Source organism: Triturus cristatus, chromosome 11, assembly GCF_964204655.1.
Source record: "Triturus cristatus chromosome 11, aTriCri1.1, whole genome shotgun sequence".
NCBI classification, from domain to species: Eukaryota; Metazoa; Chordata; class Amphibia; order Caudata; family Salamandridae; genus Triturus; species Triturus cristatus.
This window is the reverse complement of record NC_140594.1, coordinates 411,924,772-411,941,416: the sequence shown is the minus strand read 5'-3', so window position 1 is coordinate 411,941,416 and position 16,645 is coordinate 411,924,772. Positions and strand designations below refer to the sequence as shown.

At 46.4% G+C, this 16,645-nt stretch overlaps 1 protein-coding gene across 1 annotated transcript in view; it reads right to left on the bottom strand.

Annotated features, from left to right (window-relative positions):
- The window catches only part of DDX56 (DEAD-box helicase 56), a 127,293-nt gene that overhangs the window by 54,800 nt on the left and 55,848 nt on the right, over positions 1-16,645 (bottom strand). Inside the window, exons 5-8 of the mRNA XM_085636089.1 lie at positions 14,695-14,785; positions 13,934-14,175; positions 1,083-1,226; positions 626-739 (exon numbers count right to left, since the gene is read on the bottom strand). Of these exons, the coding sequence (XP_085492215.1) occupies positions 626-739; positions 1,083-1,226; positions 13,934-14,175; positions 14,695-14,785 (591 nt within the window). The remainder of the gene's footprint in view (positions 1-625; positions 740-1,082; positions 1,227-13,933; positions 14,176-14,694; positions 14,786-16,645) is intronic.

The following is a 16,645-nucleotide window of genomic DNA, read 5'->3' as shown; positions in this document are numbered from 1 at the left end:
ATCCACGGACAGCCAATCACACTGCCTTCATTGCACTAAAAATTTGCTCCTACTGTATTAACAGAATATCTGGAGCTACCACCTGTATCAAGAGCACAATAAGTGCTGACACCACTGACCAGTTACAGGAGAAGCTTTCCCGACAGCACGGAGAGCACAACCGGGGCTGCCCCCAGTGCACCAAAGGCATGTCACAAGCTGGCCCCAGTGTACTGATGGCACATGAAGAGGTTCCTCACTGCAGGGAGAAGACTGAAGCTGCCTCAACTGCACTGCCAAAGGCAATGTGGTGCCTTCTTATAGGACCTTACCTCAGTGCTATTAAACAGGAAATTACTTTTGCTAAGGACTGTTGGCTTCACTCCTGCCCTGCTAGGTCAGCCAAAAAACACTATTTCCATTCCAGTGTTCACCTACAAACCACCTATTCCCTCCAGTTCATTGGTCTGTCATCAGCCTCCTCTCTCCACCCAATAAAGGCCAGCCACTGACAACTATTCCTTATATATCCAGAGGTCTGCCAGAGAAAGCTTTGCTTTTCCACCTGCAGTGTTATGCCAATCACAAACAATATCTCACAGCCAGCATTCCTTCACAGATTAGCCACACTCACTGCTCAACTAACCTGCCAGCGCGGTGAATATAGGACTCTACAGACTGAGGGAAATCAAAGTTGATCACTGTAGAAACATTCTGGAAATCAATACCTCGCGACACCCCATATTCCTGGTCTCGACCTCTGAAAAAAATAAAGAGAAAGTGAGCGAAGACTTGAGATAAATAAACTAGCAATCATCAGAAGGTAGCAGGTTTTTGGGCCACTGAGTAAGAAGTGGACTCCAGTAGGCTAAGTGGGAGAAATCTGCTTCAAAGTTATCAACCCAATAAAAGTATTCAGCTGCAGACTAAGTTAAGTGTAATAAGATGATCTGAAAGTGCTTATCTTATCTCAATATATTCTTAAAAGAGCATGGAGTGGGCTCATGAAGACAGATCGTTTCAAAATATGTATTGGCAGAGCTGGATTCGAAGAGTGAAGGCACAAAGCACAAAAATAGAGAGCCACATGTAAGCTTACATACCCATCTCCTTTCCCGGGTTTCTTCTTTTTACTCTTCTTTCCATCCTCCTGCTTGGTCTGCCCTGCAGGCTCAGCCAGGGCGTGCTCATCCGTTGCAATGATATAGTCGTACACACCCTGGTTAAATTGGCTAATAATGTGACACCTGGAAGAACAAGGTTATGAATGAGCAGAAACAATATCCACAGTATGCAAGATAGTTCACCACTGATGGATAATACAGCGGAGGATAATAATCCTATTATTAGGGTATTTGAGAAAATTCATTTTGCAAATACTCGCCGGCTGTGTTTATAGAATATCTGCTATAAACAGTTTATAATTATTTTCAGATGTGCAACAATGCCAGAAACTAATCAATGTCAAAATGCACATCAACATATCATTAAAAAATCCATTCTTCAAATTAAGAAAACGTATGCAAAGTATATTTAACAGAATCAATAACATTTCCCTATATTATCCCATTAGAAATTACCCCACAGATGACTGATATTCAGCTTTTAGTGTCTAGTCAGAGTTTCATTTCAATGCAAATAGGCATAAATAGCATTTAATGCATATATGTGTATGTTCTCACACATCCATTTACAAAAAGAACAAACCTCTCTAAATGATTCTCGAATTAAAATGATGCTACTGCAAAAGGATCTGTTAACCTTACTTGATTAATCACACTTGTGCAACTCTTTATATTAAAGAGGAACTGCATGCGCTAATGTTACCCCCTACTACAATTCGAAAAATTCTAATTTCGGAATTGTGTAGTAAAACAGACCAAAGACAAAATGGACCATCTCTTCAATGAATAGGGATCCCAGGTACGGGTTTACCATAGTGAGTAAGTGCAACTAGAAAATAATCCGCTGATCCTAGGTGTAGGAAAGTGGATTATTATATGGTGTGGTTGTGAGACCTTACCATGTAATAATGTCACAATCTCTATCAGGTCCAGTTAGGTTTCTTAAACAAATCCTTTAGTTCAGTCCTGGGTAGGTGTGACACAGAGTAGTAAGGCCTAGTCCAAGGAACAAGTGCAAAGCTTTTTGGAAGTTTTTGAGTAAGAAACACAACCCAATACAAATCAACACCAATTTATAAAAATAGAGTGCATCATTTTTTCTTAATATATGTACCAAAATACAAAAATCTATCCAGAGGTACCGGAGATACGATTTTTTTTATATGGTATGTAAATTCTTTTAAGTTTCAATACATCTTTGTAATCGGTGTTACGATTCCTGAGCCAACAGGCTAGTACGAATACCAATCTTCTCTGGGACTGGCAAGCTACAACAGTCCGGAAGTCAGTCACAAGGACCACTTAGGTCAGGACAGACAGTTACCTGTCGGGTCTAGCTATCACAGAGCCCTAATAGATTTCACCAAAATCGCAGTTGCAGCCAAGGAGTCATCCATTTGCTGGAGATACAGGATGCTGAGAAGATGCCAAGAATGCAGAAGATGCTGGCACTGTGGAAGAGATGTGGGGGTGTTCCATGGGCCCACAAAGTTTAGGGGGCTGTTTCCTGCCTCTGGACTAGATATCGCACAATCTCCACTCCAGTGAAAGTCCAGTTCCCACTGGTGGACTGGTCTTCGGTTACAGCAGTCTTCAGGGGTTGTCCATAGGTTAATTGTCTCTTTCTTGCAGGACGACCAGGGTCTACTTTGACGACGGCCACAGGCCCCACCGACTCTGGGACCTCTTGAGCTGGTCAGGACTGTCTCCCAGTAGTTACTTTGGTGCCGAGCGGCAGGCAGGCAATCCTGGGCAGCTGGGCTGTCACCAGTGCAGGATTCCTTCAGCATTTGTGGCCTTGTATTTGAAACAGGGAGTCAGCCAACTGGGCCTTAGTCACTCCTTCTGTTCTGGCACATATAGGTAACATTTCCACAACGGAGCACTGTGGGCTCAGTCCTCTCTCTGCATGGTCCTCGGGTTCAGCAGGTGCAGTCCAGTCTTTGGTGCAGCCTTCCTTTCCTGGGTTCAGGGAGAAGCAAGGCAGTCCTTCAGTGTTCTTTCCAGTCTAGTACTGATCTAGTAGTGATCGGACTACTGTGCTTCCGGGGTGCCACTTTTATGCCATCTTCTTGTTTGAGGGAGGGGGAGAACTCGCTTCCAAAGGGGTAGAGTTCCCATAAGCCTACCCATCCCACTTTATGACACTTCCTTAGGGTCGGACCCTCAAACAATCCCAAGATATCCAGCTCTACCCTAAACAAAGATGTCACAAACCTTCATCACCAGTGGGGCGCCATGGGCAAACCCCTGGGGTGTACCCAGCATATGAGCCACTCCTCCTGGAAAATCAGCTCTGCAACAGGTTTTCCCTCTCTGGAAGAGATGCAAGCCTGTCTGCCTACATGAAGCAGAGGGCAGGCGAAGGTGTGATTGCCATTTGTTTCACTGAGACTGTAGCTTCTTTGAAGCTGGGCCATTTGTGCCCACCGCCTAGTAGTCATTCTCCTGGAGTAGGTCACACTGCCTCCCTTCACCCTTCAGCAATTCTCTCTGGTCCCTGTTCCTGTGTGGCGGCGTTGCATGTTGGCTCGAGTGACAACTGCTGCAGACAAACAAGAAAGGCTGCCAAAGGTTTGGGCAAAGTGTTGAATTTTTTAAGTCACCTTCCTACAACAAGTTACCTTGAATCCGATCTCAGCAATGAGTCGGGTTTAATGTAACGATTGATTTGATACCTTGGAGTTATATCTATGGGGGGTCCCAAATGCAAGTTAGCACATAGCGCAGTGGCTAGCGAAACTCCATGTTAGCCAAAGGGATCACCGGCCTTGCTACAGTGAAAATGGCAATACCCTGCTTTTATTCTCTGGGATGTTGAATACAAAAGAAACATGCTCTTCTTTTTAATATTAAGCACCCTGCCTGGTGGGTTACCCAGACCTTCCTCTAGAGATGGCTTAATAATATTAAAAAGGAAGATATTGACCTGCAAAATTTCTTATTTTGCTATGTCAAGTAGTAAGGTTTAAAGCCGCCTGACTAGGCGGCAATAGCAGGCCTAGAGTCACGTGTTCACCTTGTCACTATAGTGGTGGAACAATTAAGTGTTGCAGTCAAGTAGTGACATCTAACTTACTAGCACTGGATACCTCTTGTACCATATACTAAGGACTTGTATGCAAGTTAAATAAGCCAACTGGGTATTAGCCAATTGTACACATACTCTGGGGGTTTCAGCATATGCACTGGGGCCTGGACAGCAGGGCCCAGTGCACTACAGAGACGAGAAATCAGCAGCAGAAGTCCAAAAATTTGGTTGGGTGATCATACAAAAAGGGATTCTTTCCTATACTAGGAATCGAGATGGTCTATAAAAATTGTTTCTTCACAATATAAAAAAAAAAATAGCCAATTTGTACAGTGCTTTAAGGGCCAAATACTGATCTATGTTTAAATCTGCTACTAGTAATTTCTATGATGCCTTTCTGGTCCCAGGCACATGGTCTCTTTAAAGAAATCGAAATAAGACTCATGGGTGAATGTAAAAGACACAACAAAATGAAACCAGCATTTGCAATGCAATAGGTCCGACAGTTTAAGCTATTGGCATTGTAAATGACATTGCCTTTTACTTATGTGTTTTGAAAACCTGCAAGTGGTGCGTAAACTCGCACTTTGTACTTATAGTGGTTGCTTACGAGAAGCAAGGCTGGCTGTGCCTCTTTTACTGCCAGCCTTGCTTGTCGTAAGCAAGGACTACAAGTACAAAGTGCGTGTTTACGCACCGCTTACAGATTTTCAAAACACAAATAAAAGGCATTGTCATTTACAATGCCAACAGCTCAGACTCCCGCAAATGAGACCTATTGCATTGCAAATGCTTGTTTATGTGTGGATTGTGTTGTGCCTTGCTTTCACGGCGTTCTCTCGGTCTCTGCACCGCTATGATGTTGCATAGAATATTATGTCATTTCACTTGGATTGTTTGCCTGACAGTTACACCTCTTGAGACCAAAGGCTAAGGAGTGGAGTCCTATGCGTCTGGTGGGGTATGCTGTACATATATGCATTTAACCTGCAACTGATCACGATGTTTCTTAAACTTACCCTGTTCGGTGAATAAAGCAGCAACATATTTGTACTTTGGAGTCCACATTAGTTACTGGGTTCGTGGGATCTCAAACACTGGCGATGAGATAAATAAATTGATGCATGTGAAAGACGTTAAAAGATGAGTAAGGATTTGGATGCTCTACCAGTGTCCTCGTCATCAGGAGCCCCGTGGTAAAGCAGCACATTGAGAAAGTCCTAGAAGAATAATTGGAAGCTGCACAGAGGGAATGTGCCGGGAAACAATTCTGGAGAAAAGTTGAGGACATGAACAACAAGCATTAGCAATGCAATAGGTCTCGCACTTTAGACACTGACATATTGGTATTGTAAATGACAATGCCTTTTATTATTGCAGGTTTCTTAAAACACATAAAAGGCATTGTCATTTACAATGCCCATAGCTCAAAATCTTGCAATTGCAAGACCTATTGCATTGCAAATGCTTGTTTTATTCCAGCATTGACTGACTGTCAGGAACACGTCCTGACATTTTGTTTGTTCTTTACGTCTGCGGATTGAAACATAGCACTTAAATCTACTTACAAATCATTTTTTTCATGAGGTGGTCGAGGATTTAGGTTTGACAAGTTCACTTTTTTTTTTATTGTCGGTCTGGTTTAAAACTTCAAAGCATTTTAAAGAGCTGGTCCTTTTACCAGTGACTGACAGATGCGCCTGTGCTGGTGGGTGTAGGGCAGGAAGGGGGGTGGAAGATAAATGGAAGGGCCTGGCGGTGTCAGAAGAGAGAGGAGGGCTGCAGCTTACTATGGGAGGGGGGGGGGGGGGTTCACCCAAAGCAACTCTTTATTAAACAAAATGCCCTCCCCCTCGTTATCTCGGCCCTTTCTGCCATATCCTCTCATTTGACTTCTAGCCTCCATCTTTGGTGCGATCCCGAGGCAACCCCTCCCTCCCTTTAATCCCCATCTTCCCAGGCAAGGCCACATATAGCTTGCAGGTCCAGGGGATGTGGGAACCCGCAACAATTACAACGTGCTCATCCGTCATGGGGCACACAGCTCCGCGCCCTTGCTTCTGCTCGTTCCCTTTCCAGAGCAAGATGGCAAAGTCCTAGCCTCTCTGTCATGCCACTGCCTTAGCTAGACACCAGGTCACGCTCAAGAGGGACGTGTGGCCAGTGACCAGCCCCAATTTCACCCCCTCCTCTGCGCTGTCTTTGTGACCCAGGCACAGCTGCCCCAGCTCTGTGTTTTCAGAACAGCTAGCTCCCATCCCCTGGCCCCACGCTAGGAAGAGCACAACAGACCTGGCCAGCTGCAAGCCACCACCCCAGTGCAGTGGCCTGTTGGCTATGGTTCAGACTTGCGCTGAAAGGGGATACCTGGCGTATGTACAATGGATAATTGAGGTCTCCTTGAAAATGAAAATAAGAGTTCCCCCTAGACTTTATTGTCGGACAACAAACATGCGAATATCACGTTCAATACAAACACAACATATTCCAAAACCGTGTAGGTGAATATGTACCAAAGTGAAAATTGAAAACAAATAATCATTCAACTTAAAATATATATTTGCATTATATTTTTGTTATAGTTAAATACAGCAGTTAAGACATTTGCATGTTGCATAGTTAGAAATTCATGAAAACTTAACCGAATCAGAAGGTAATACTAGGTGCAGTCAAAAATACTTCCAGCTACATCATCTTGATGATATAAACAAGAATTTTACGGTTGTACAGTATGAATCTGGAAAAAAAAAATATTCCGAAAAATGTCAGGCATCTATTATGCCGAAAAACCTAACTTTTTTTTTTTTCGTGGCACTCTGTATCCTTTGTGAGAAAGTGCCATCTTTTTGCATGGTATTCCCTCACTTTTTGCTGATATGCTGATGTACTTTGACTGAGTGTGCCCTGGGCTCCTACCAATCAGGTACCCAGGGCCTATGTTCCTTCCCTAAAACTGCATGACTGCCTAAACCCAATTGGCATCTCTGGCCACAGGTCAGCCCCTGGTAAATTGTACCATAGGTACCCAGGGCACTGTGACCAGAGAAGGCCCCTAAGGGCTGCAGCACTTATTGTGCCACACTTCGAGGCCCTGTACCCTGACACACACACACTGCCTTTGCAGGCAGAGTGTCTTGGTGAAGAACAAAACAGTCGACAGGGCACACAGCCCACAACACACACTGCCCTGGCATACCTCAGCCACCCCTGTAGCTGGGTGCCCTATGCCAGAGGTGTGGGTACAGGTGCATGAGCCCTGTGCCCCTACAGTACCCAGGTCCATTCCTGGGCACTGTAAATGCAGTGCTGCCATTAAGAGTATATGGTGCTGGGAGGTAGTCAACACGAACTCCACAGTTCCATGATGGCAACACTGAAGACTGAGAAGTTTGGTATCAAACTTCTCAACACATTAAACCCACACTGATGCCAGTGCTGGATTTAATGTACAATGCACGAAAGAGGGCAACTTAGAGTTGCCCCCTGAAACCTAACCTACAATCCACGTCTTGTCTGAGGGGCTGCCTAGGCTGCCACACAGCAGACATGTTGTTGGACCCCTGGGTAGAGAGCCATCCTCTCTCCTGGGCCTGCAACAATGCACGTCCTGGGCAAGGTGCTAGGTCTCCTCCCCAAGGATGGGCAGGGGAAGCTTCAAAGGCTTGCCCCTGGCAGCAACTGGCCCCCACCGGTTTTGACCCCCACTCCGGCGGGAAGACTGGCGGGAAACCCCAAGGGAGGAAAGGGGGTGTGCCAGCCTCTGCCAACACCACCCCTCAGGTGGGGGAGGCGAGGTGAAGCACATCCCCGGGCTCTCGCCATCTTGAAGATGGGGACCCCTGCCCAATCAGGATTAGGCTACTACCCCCTCCCACAGGAGAGTGGCAGGATAGGGGGTGTACCCACCCCAGGGAAGGGACCCATTGGTCCCTGCCCTTTACCTACCTGTAACGCCCCTAAATTTAGTATTTAGGGGCACCCTGAACCTTCCTTCCTCAGATCCAGATTCCGAAACAAGCAAGAAGATCAAGAAACAAGACCTGCCGTGCAGCTGCTAACAAGAGGAAGACACCAACTGATTTGGCCCCAGCCCTACCAGCCTGTTGACCCTCGAACATGCTCCTGCTAAACCCCGACGTCTCCAGTAGTCAGCAACCCCAAAAACCCCGGAGGACCTGACTGCCTTGTGACTAACTGGGACTCCCACGAGCAGTGGTACTGCTCAAAGCAAGTAACAAGCCCCTGGCATCAGCCAGGAACCGCGACTCCTGCACACTATGCAGCCACCAAGCCTGGCCTGTGCCGGAGTGAACAAAGACCACGAGGACATCCCCCCCCAGTGACTGTGACCCCGAATCCAGCACCCAAGGACCCACCTCGACGCTCCTGACGACGCCTGCAGCCTCAGAACCAGGGACCCCTCCAACCGCGACTAGCAGAGGGTATGATTTCCCGGCGCCAAAAGGCACCCCTGCACCCGGCGCTCTGCGGCCCCCTGTGCCCAACTCTTGGGTGCCTACCTATCCTCCAACTTACCTCTCAAAGTGGTGGTTGCACCTGAAGAATCTTCGTCCCCGAGCTTGCAGCCTTTGTTCGTCACTGAGCTTCTCCATTGAAATCCATTGAGCGCCCGACGGCTCAAAAGCACCCTGCAACCAGCCGCCCGAGTGCCCCTGGCAGTGCAACCTCTACTCTAATCTACTTCACCACTTGGCCTGAGTAAGTGACCAGGAGCCCAGCTCCCACAGCCGCGTGGCCTGCTAGCCAGCAGCCACCAACCGAAGGGCCCCCTGCCTCCCATAGGATAACATTGGGCATAACTCTCTCTGCACCCGGCTGCCCCTGTGCCGCTGAGGGTGTAACAACTGTACCTACCTGACCCTGGGAGACCCCTGAGTCTATGCCCAGAACCCTAACTCTGCCAGTCGAGTACTTACCCAAAAGCCGATAACCCAATTTTCTTCCATAGGGTAACATTGACTAGTTTCACTTGGAAATTCTTTTAAGTGTGGAGTTTTGCAACTTTAAAATATTCATCTAAAATTAGCCGAATAACGTAAACGAATTTACTCACCTGCTATCAGGAGAGATCCCAGTGCTGGATCTTGGTGCCCAGCACTGACCCTGCAAAGTAATTACAACCGTACTAACTTGATTTTCCTCCATAGGATAACATTGCCTGGTTTTTGCCAGAAATTCTTGTCGATTTTGCAAACTTACAAATATTCGTTAAAAATCGCCTGTATAACAAAAACGCATTCTTTCAACTGTTTACAGGAGATGCACTAGTGCTGGATCCAGGATCCAACACTGAGTAAGAAAAAGTAACGATAACCCTACTTACCTGCTATGTGAATTTCCTCCCATAGGATAACATCAGTGATTCTAATTGAAAAAGTTTCCAAGTGTCAACTTTTAAAATACAATAATATTCCTTAAAAATCACAACTGTAACCAAAACCTTTTTACTCAACTGTTTACAGGAGATGTCCCGGAACTGAATCTAAGAAAAATAATCCAAAAAGTAATCAATTGCATTTAACTAGAAATTCCCATTGAGCTCAATGTATAATTGTGTTAGAAAGGGTGTTGGCTATTGCAACAACTGTATCTATTGCATTCAAAAGTCAATTGCCTATTGAAAGTATTTATCCAAAGCATCTCATTCTGAGAAAGTATATTTTGATACCTATTGTTGGTTCTAAAATAAAACAACTATATATTTTGATACAAAACCATTGGCCTAGAGTTAAGTTCCTGAGTGTGTGGAACCATTTGCTGACTGAGTGTGTACAACAAATGCTTTACACTGTCCTCCGATACTGCCTTACTGCTCGACCAAGCTACCACTTTAGAGAGTAAGGTTATATCTAACTTTAGCCTCTGCCAAACCCTTGGGGACTGTGGACTCTGTACACCCTGTACCTATTTGGGAACAGTATATACAGAGCCACTTTCTTACATCCTTGTCTTGTACATCCTTACTTTTCTGTCAGTAACAGGAGGTATCATTATCTAACATAATGGTAGTCATTGTCACTTCTAAAATTGTGAAAAAAACAGGCAAGTTGGAGTGGGTGGGATTTGAAGCAATGGCTTGTGTATAACACAACATAAATCACTACAGGCACATTGACCCACTGAGCCATGTAAACAGCATGCTTATAATTAACACTGCCTTTGTTTTGGACATACGTAACTTTACGTTTCTGTACACGTTTACAAAATGTAATTGTAAGTGGGAGATGTAAACGGCAATAAAGATAATGCGCCTGTTTGCTTCTCCTTTGAGAACTGATCTCTGAAAGAATGCCTCCTCCTAAATAGGAAACCACGGTGCGCCAGAAACGCCCCTTTAGTGTGGGGAAGCACAGCCCCCGAGGCAGCTGCTGCTGCTACCACCGCTGTTCTGGTAAATACGTGTGCCTGGGAAGCGGTTTGCAAACACTGGAAAAGGAAGAACCCACAGAGTCGACAGATCAAACTCCCCGGACTTGTCTGACAGAAGTCGAGAGGTCACTGGAAGCGGACGAGGGCTGCACAGCAGATTGGAAGCTCGCAATACCTCCTCCAACATCATTGAGAAAAAGAGGCAGATGGCAGGTGTCAGCCATGACAAAGGGCGATCTGTGCAGTGGGGTCTGTCCCCTCTGTTCTCTCACAGGCTACTTCATTAAAGCCTCGACTTCAGAAAGACTGCCTTGTAGCCTTTAGCCAGCAGGGCCCAGCCCCCACCCCCTCTTTCCCTCCCCACTACCCACAAGAGTTAGAAGGAGATATACAAGCGCTCGCCATAGCGGAAAGACAGCCGCCCTAGGCACAGACTAACTCGTAAACATACATGCCCCCATGAGATAAGAAATTGCTTCACGACAGCCGTGAAGCTAACGACCCAGTTCGGATGGGCCGTCCAAAAGGGAGACAGGGCGGTAAGTAAGAAGCATCCTTTTCAATGGAAAGCCAGCGTTTAGCATAAACGCTGACGCGACCCAATGAAAAGGATGGGCGGGGCTTCAAGTCCCCTTCTGAAATCACCTCATCACAATAGCCCTCACAGAGCGAGCAACGCATGCGCGCTGCAACGGTAGGCGAGACCTAAAAAGGTACCGTGAGAAAATCTCTGTGTGGAATACTTGTGAAACTGTTGATTTATTGAAACTTCCTACTTTCTGCCCAAGGTAACTCAGGGCATCAGCTAAGGCAGTAAGGATGCTGCTGTGATATTTCTAAAGATGATAGTTGTACCGGAAGAGGTTTCATCAGACATGCCTTTCAACACAATATTGAAGCCTTTGGATTTTAAAGTGCCGCATTGGGAAGGCTGGGAATTGGTTATCCGTACTTTTTTTTTTTTTAAAGAAGACTCTAGTATTCTTTTAAGAAATTAAAGAGCTATTGTATTTGGAGGTATTGGACATAACAGCGCGTTTGCAAAAACAGTTTGATCCTTGCACATCATGTTGGATTATCGTTATATGCTGTGGGCCACCACAAAACTGGGGTATATTTGGTAAACAAAATTCACAGCGAGGTCTCAAGTGTGTGTCTGGGAGACCTTTGGCCATCGCTGCCTGGAGGGGCTCCTGGGGGCCTCTCTGATCTGATGGCACATGGTAAAGCCACCAGAAGGGGCCCTGTTGGGAGATCTACGCTTCTGCCTTCCTTTCAGTTAGACCTGTGGCGTTTCTTTTCCAGCTGTCCCCACACCCCAGCGCAGGAAGCGCTCTTTGAGATTACAAACTCTCGTGCACTGGTGTTTCACGGGCGTGCAAGCACCGTTTGACCTCTGGACGATTAAGGTCCATTGCTCACCCTTTCATCAGAAGCTGTAGTGGACCCGGGCCCACAGCTCCTCTTGTGACACTGGCGGGGCTGGGAGCATGCAAGGCGAAGGAGTCTGTTATGCAACACACAACCGCCAAAGAGTGGGTGAGAGCAGACCCAGCAGGAACGCCCAGCAGCAGCGCCCAGCAGGAGCGCCCAGCAGGAGCGCCCAGCAAAACATTGAGGGAACGATTGCCTACCGGCAGATGGCATTGGTACTTCCTGATGCACCATGTCCTTTCCTATGTCCTTTCTGCACCATGGCACCCAAACCGCCGAGTCTGGTGGCTCGGTGGACTAATGCGTCCACTGTAGGGGCCTGCGTTTGACCTCATGGTCACAGGATCAAATCCCTGTGGTCCAGCTCAGCCTTCTGAGGTCGATCAAATGAACACCATTGAGTTCAGTACCAATAAACGTCTGTTATTCAGGCCAAGATACCCTTCTGGGTGAACGTGCCCTTTCAATATAAACGTTGTGTAAAAGTACCCCTAACTTGTACATGGTTTATAAAGGAGCGAATGCACCGAGCGCATTTTCGTTCCAGCCTACTTCTTTTTAAAAAAACGTCATAAATGACGATCTGTCGCTAAGACTACCCAAATCTCCAACACAGACAAGCTTGGTGTCAGCGACAACTATTGGCCTGCAAAAGTGCCAAAAAAGAGCGGACCATGTGATGACGTTATGCCTTGGCCATCGCCTGTAAAAAGGGCCTAAATGTTCCCCCTCTGACATAACGACACGGATGGTGCCTCACCCGATTCACATGGAAAGGGTGGGGGGAGGAAAACAGAGTTTGTGCTCTGGGGAGGGCTCAACGGGAATCAGGAGGCTAGAAGCAATATTTCAGGACAGCCGCCAACTTTATAGCTTCCAGGTGGGCTCCTGTGGGGGCAGCCACTTGTGGGCGCGCAGCAAATACAAAAAGCAGCCGAAGCAGCCGCCATTGTCCCCACTATTAACAAAATAATACTCACCGACTTATAACGCAGACTGTGCAACTAGACAAGTAAAAGGTCCAGTCGTTATGGGAGGTAACAAATGCAGACAAGGCGGTACCAAGGAGGGACAAACAAGCCTCATAAGGAATTGGAAGCCAGCGTTTACAAAGGACAATGACACAAGCCAATCAAAAATACGGGTGGGGATTCACGTCCATATTCCAATACTGCATGCCTGGCAGCAGCCCATGCGCTGCCCAGGCTCGACCTAAAAATGTAGCACTTAAATACAATAGATGCTTAGAGTTCAAACAATCTCAGCATCCAGGATTTAATTATTCAGGAATAACTGATCCACAATACAGGGCCTGCTCCGATTCCAGGGACATTGTGCTAAAAAACGCACCCTCAAGGTAGCTGTGCCCTAAAGTACATGAAAATGTTGCCACTGTCAAAAGGCTTTTGTCTCAAGCAGGTATTATTGCATGTATACCATTTTTTTTAAACAACATTTACATGTTAGAGGTCATTCCTGTAAAATGGTCATCTGCCAGAATGTCCTCCTTATGAGAAGGACTTCCAGTAGAGGGAAATTCTAACAAAAAGTCTTCCATCGCAAGAGCATTCTTTTGAGAACCACTGTTCACTTAAAGTACATTCTCGTATGAGTGTCTTTCACTAGTTAAATGTACATGAAAAAAAATATATATCTTCCCTTACATAGAATTTCTGCACCATCTCCTTCTACGTTTTGAGAGACCTACTACCATAATAAAATTTTTACAATAATTTCTTCCAGTATGAAGACATTACAAAGGCATTTTTAGAAGTTAGCTTTCCACATTATAATGACATTCTCAGTAGAATGTTTGTAGAAGTTGCTCTTGCTGTAAGGATAAACAAACAAGTAACATTTCTAGCAAACAGAGCCTTCGATTGTTAACATCAGCAAGCACTGCTAGAACATCTTTAAAGTAGAAGCCAACTGCTATATCTGCATTATGGAGGTGCTGTCCGCACAGGAGACTCACCGAGACTGCACAGGCAGTTCAGAATTGAGCACACATGCCGGTATACTAAACTGCTCGAGGAAGAGCTTCAGGCGATAACAGCGGTCAATGGCATTGACGAAGATGATGGTTTTCCCTCTCACCAGCGACAGCTTAAGCAGAGTGTACAGAAGCAGGAACTTGTCTTCCTCCTCACACTGAATCTGGTATTGCGTGAGCTGCTTACTGTCTGGTAGCTGGGACTCCTGCAACTTCAATGTCACCTAAAGTTGAAGGAGAGTAAACATGAGGGCACTAATGGAGTAATGTGACAGAATTAAGGGAGGTGCAATTTGCTGGTCGGAATTATGCATTTCCATCTATTATAATGTGCCTACCAAGTGAGAAGGAGCTCCCAAATGGTACCAGAATAGTCAGAAGGAGGCATACCTTTCCAGAACTGTGCTCCATGAAATGTTTAAAAAAATGCAATCAAACAACAATATTTATGAAACAAACAGTAGCGCTTCAAAAATAATTTCTCATGCTTCAAACCCCTATAATAACCAAATAAAAATGCTCAATTGGCTAATATGGCTTCTGTAGAGATCTATGTGCAATCTGAAAAGCACTGGTTCAAGATGTTTAGGCTCTACAAAATCTGCACTAGAGAGCTTGGCATAGGTAACACCAAATCTTAACATAGCTACAACAAAGCTTTTGGACACAATATACAGGTACAACCACATAGTCCAACAAAGACAGTTATGGGCCTGTACAGGTATGCACAGGGATTCCCTCACCGGATTGTGCAGCACAAGCTCCTTCAGTGCTTGAACATCCTCGTTAAAGGTGGCCGACATGAGGAAAGCCTGGTAGATCTTCGGGAATTGACTGAAAAACAAGAAAGGGTTATATTCTACTTCAAATAAAGGAGCAAAAGGCTAGCTTGCCCAACATATTCCCTGCCTTCCGAATATATTTTCTGCTTATTGGCCTGGTTCTCAGAATGCAGTCACATAGAGTAGTAGAATCCAGCAGACCAGGAATGGGTGAACTGGATTGGCTAATGGGGACAAACCAGAAGACTTGAATGTTTGAGCCTTTGGAGGATGAGATATAAGAGAGAGGGAGACTGGGTAAACTTAGGGTCTGTAGGAAACTGGTTCTTTAAATGATATAGCAAAATGAGATATATTGTGCAAAGAGGCCTGGGGTTCCCTTACAAGTGGACAGGGGCATGCAATAGCAATCCAAAGGTGCTCTGCTAGGGGGCAGTGTGGTTGAGCAGCCTTAGGCTTATCTTGGAGGAGTGCAAGCCATTAAAAATACACACACTGGTCAATAAATGAGACACGACTCAATAAGGAAATTCACACAAATTTATAAAAACAACATGTATCTCTATATATGTTTAGGCATCAGAAGCAATTCGTTCAGGTAAGTACGTTTTTAAAATATTTTTCCCCCCAGACACTTGGTGCAATTTTTAGAAGTAGCAGTGTTATCCTATGGGAGGAAACGTCGATGCGGCATTGAGGTACAGAACAGCAACTAAGGGGACCAATCTCTATGAGTTAAGGTGAGTGGTGGGCACTGTCCAAGGCAGTACCAGCAGAACACCACCAGCAGCACCAAGCAGCTGGGTGCAGGGGTGCAAAACACGGTTGTTTACCCAATGTTACCCTACAGGGATCAGTCTTCGCGTAAAGAGGCTGCAGGCTTGGATTGAGAGGCCAGTCTAGCTGACCCAAATGGGGAGGTTCAGGCCTCACGATGCTCGGGATGTAGGGACACCTTTGGTCCTCTTCTCCACAGCCCAGGGGCGATTGTTGCAGAGGTGCCTTTAGACGTTGGGTTTTCCTTACTGTGAGCAGTCGCAGTAGAGTGGAACTGCGTGCAGAGGCTGCAGGCGACGCCAGAGTTCACTGGGGGAGAAACCACAGTGGACTCGAACTCTGGGGGGCTGGGGGACCACAATGACACAGTTGACCCACTTCAACTCTGGCTTGGAGCGACAGGTGCAGTGGTGTCTTCAGGCATCTAGTTTCTGCAGTCACAAAGTCCTCACAGGAGTCTTTGGATGCCTGCAGGTTGCAGGAAAGCAGATCTGCTACTTCTCGGGAGGTCTTGGTTCCTGGAAGGTCTCCCGGGGTTTGGGGACTCAGCAGCTGCAGGACTACTTGTCTTTTGGTGCAATTGTCAGAGTCAACAGGCAGGCCGGCAGGGTTGGCGCCATGTCAGTTGCTGAGTCTTCAGTTCTCGCAGGATGCGACTCTTCATGTGCTTCTTCATCTTTCAGGTCGGCAGGATCTGATTTCTTGGTGCGAGGGACTCCCCTAAACTCTCAATTTAAGGGTGGTAGGGGAGTGTAGTGAGGTAGCCCTCCACCCCCTTGGGAGTCACTACGCCCCCTATACGACCACTTCCTGTGGGAAGTGAGCTTAAGCCTGTCCCAGAGTTCCTAAGGTTGCCAACACAGATGGCAACATCTGAAAAGTTGTACCCACATCAGGTTAGGCCGCCTTAGGGGTAGTACTCTTCTGGGGGTGGGCACGCCTACCTGACTAGCTAATTTCATGCCTGTCCAGGTGCCAAAGGGTTGTGGACATGGGAGCGGAGGGTGGGTGGGGGAAGGGCGGGCGGCCTCTTCTCTTATGAGGGAAGCCAGATGCGCATTATACCCTCTTCCCGTGCAGGCTTTGTTTCGGACCTCCTGAGAGCAAAGGCCCTAACCCTGGAATGTCAGAAATC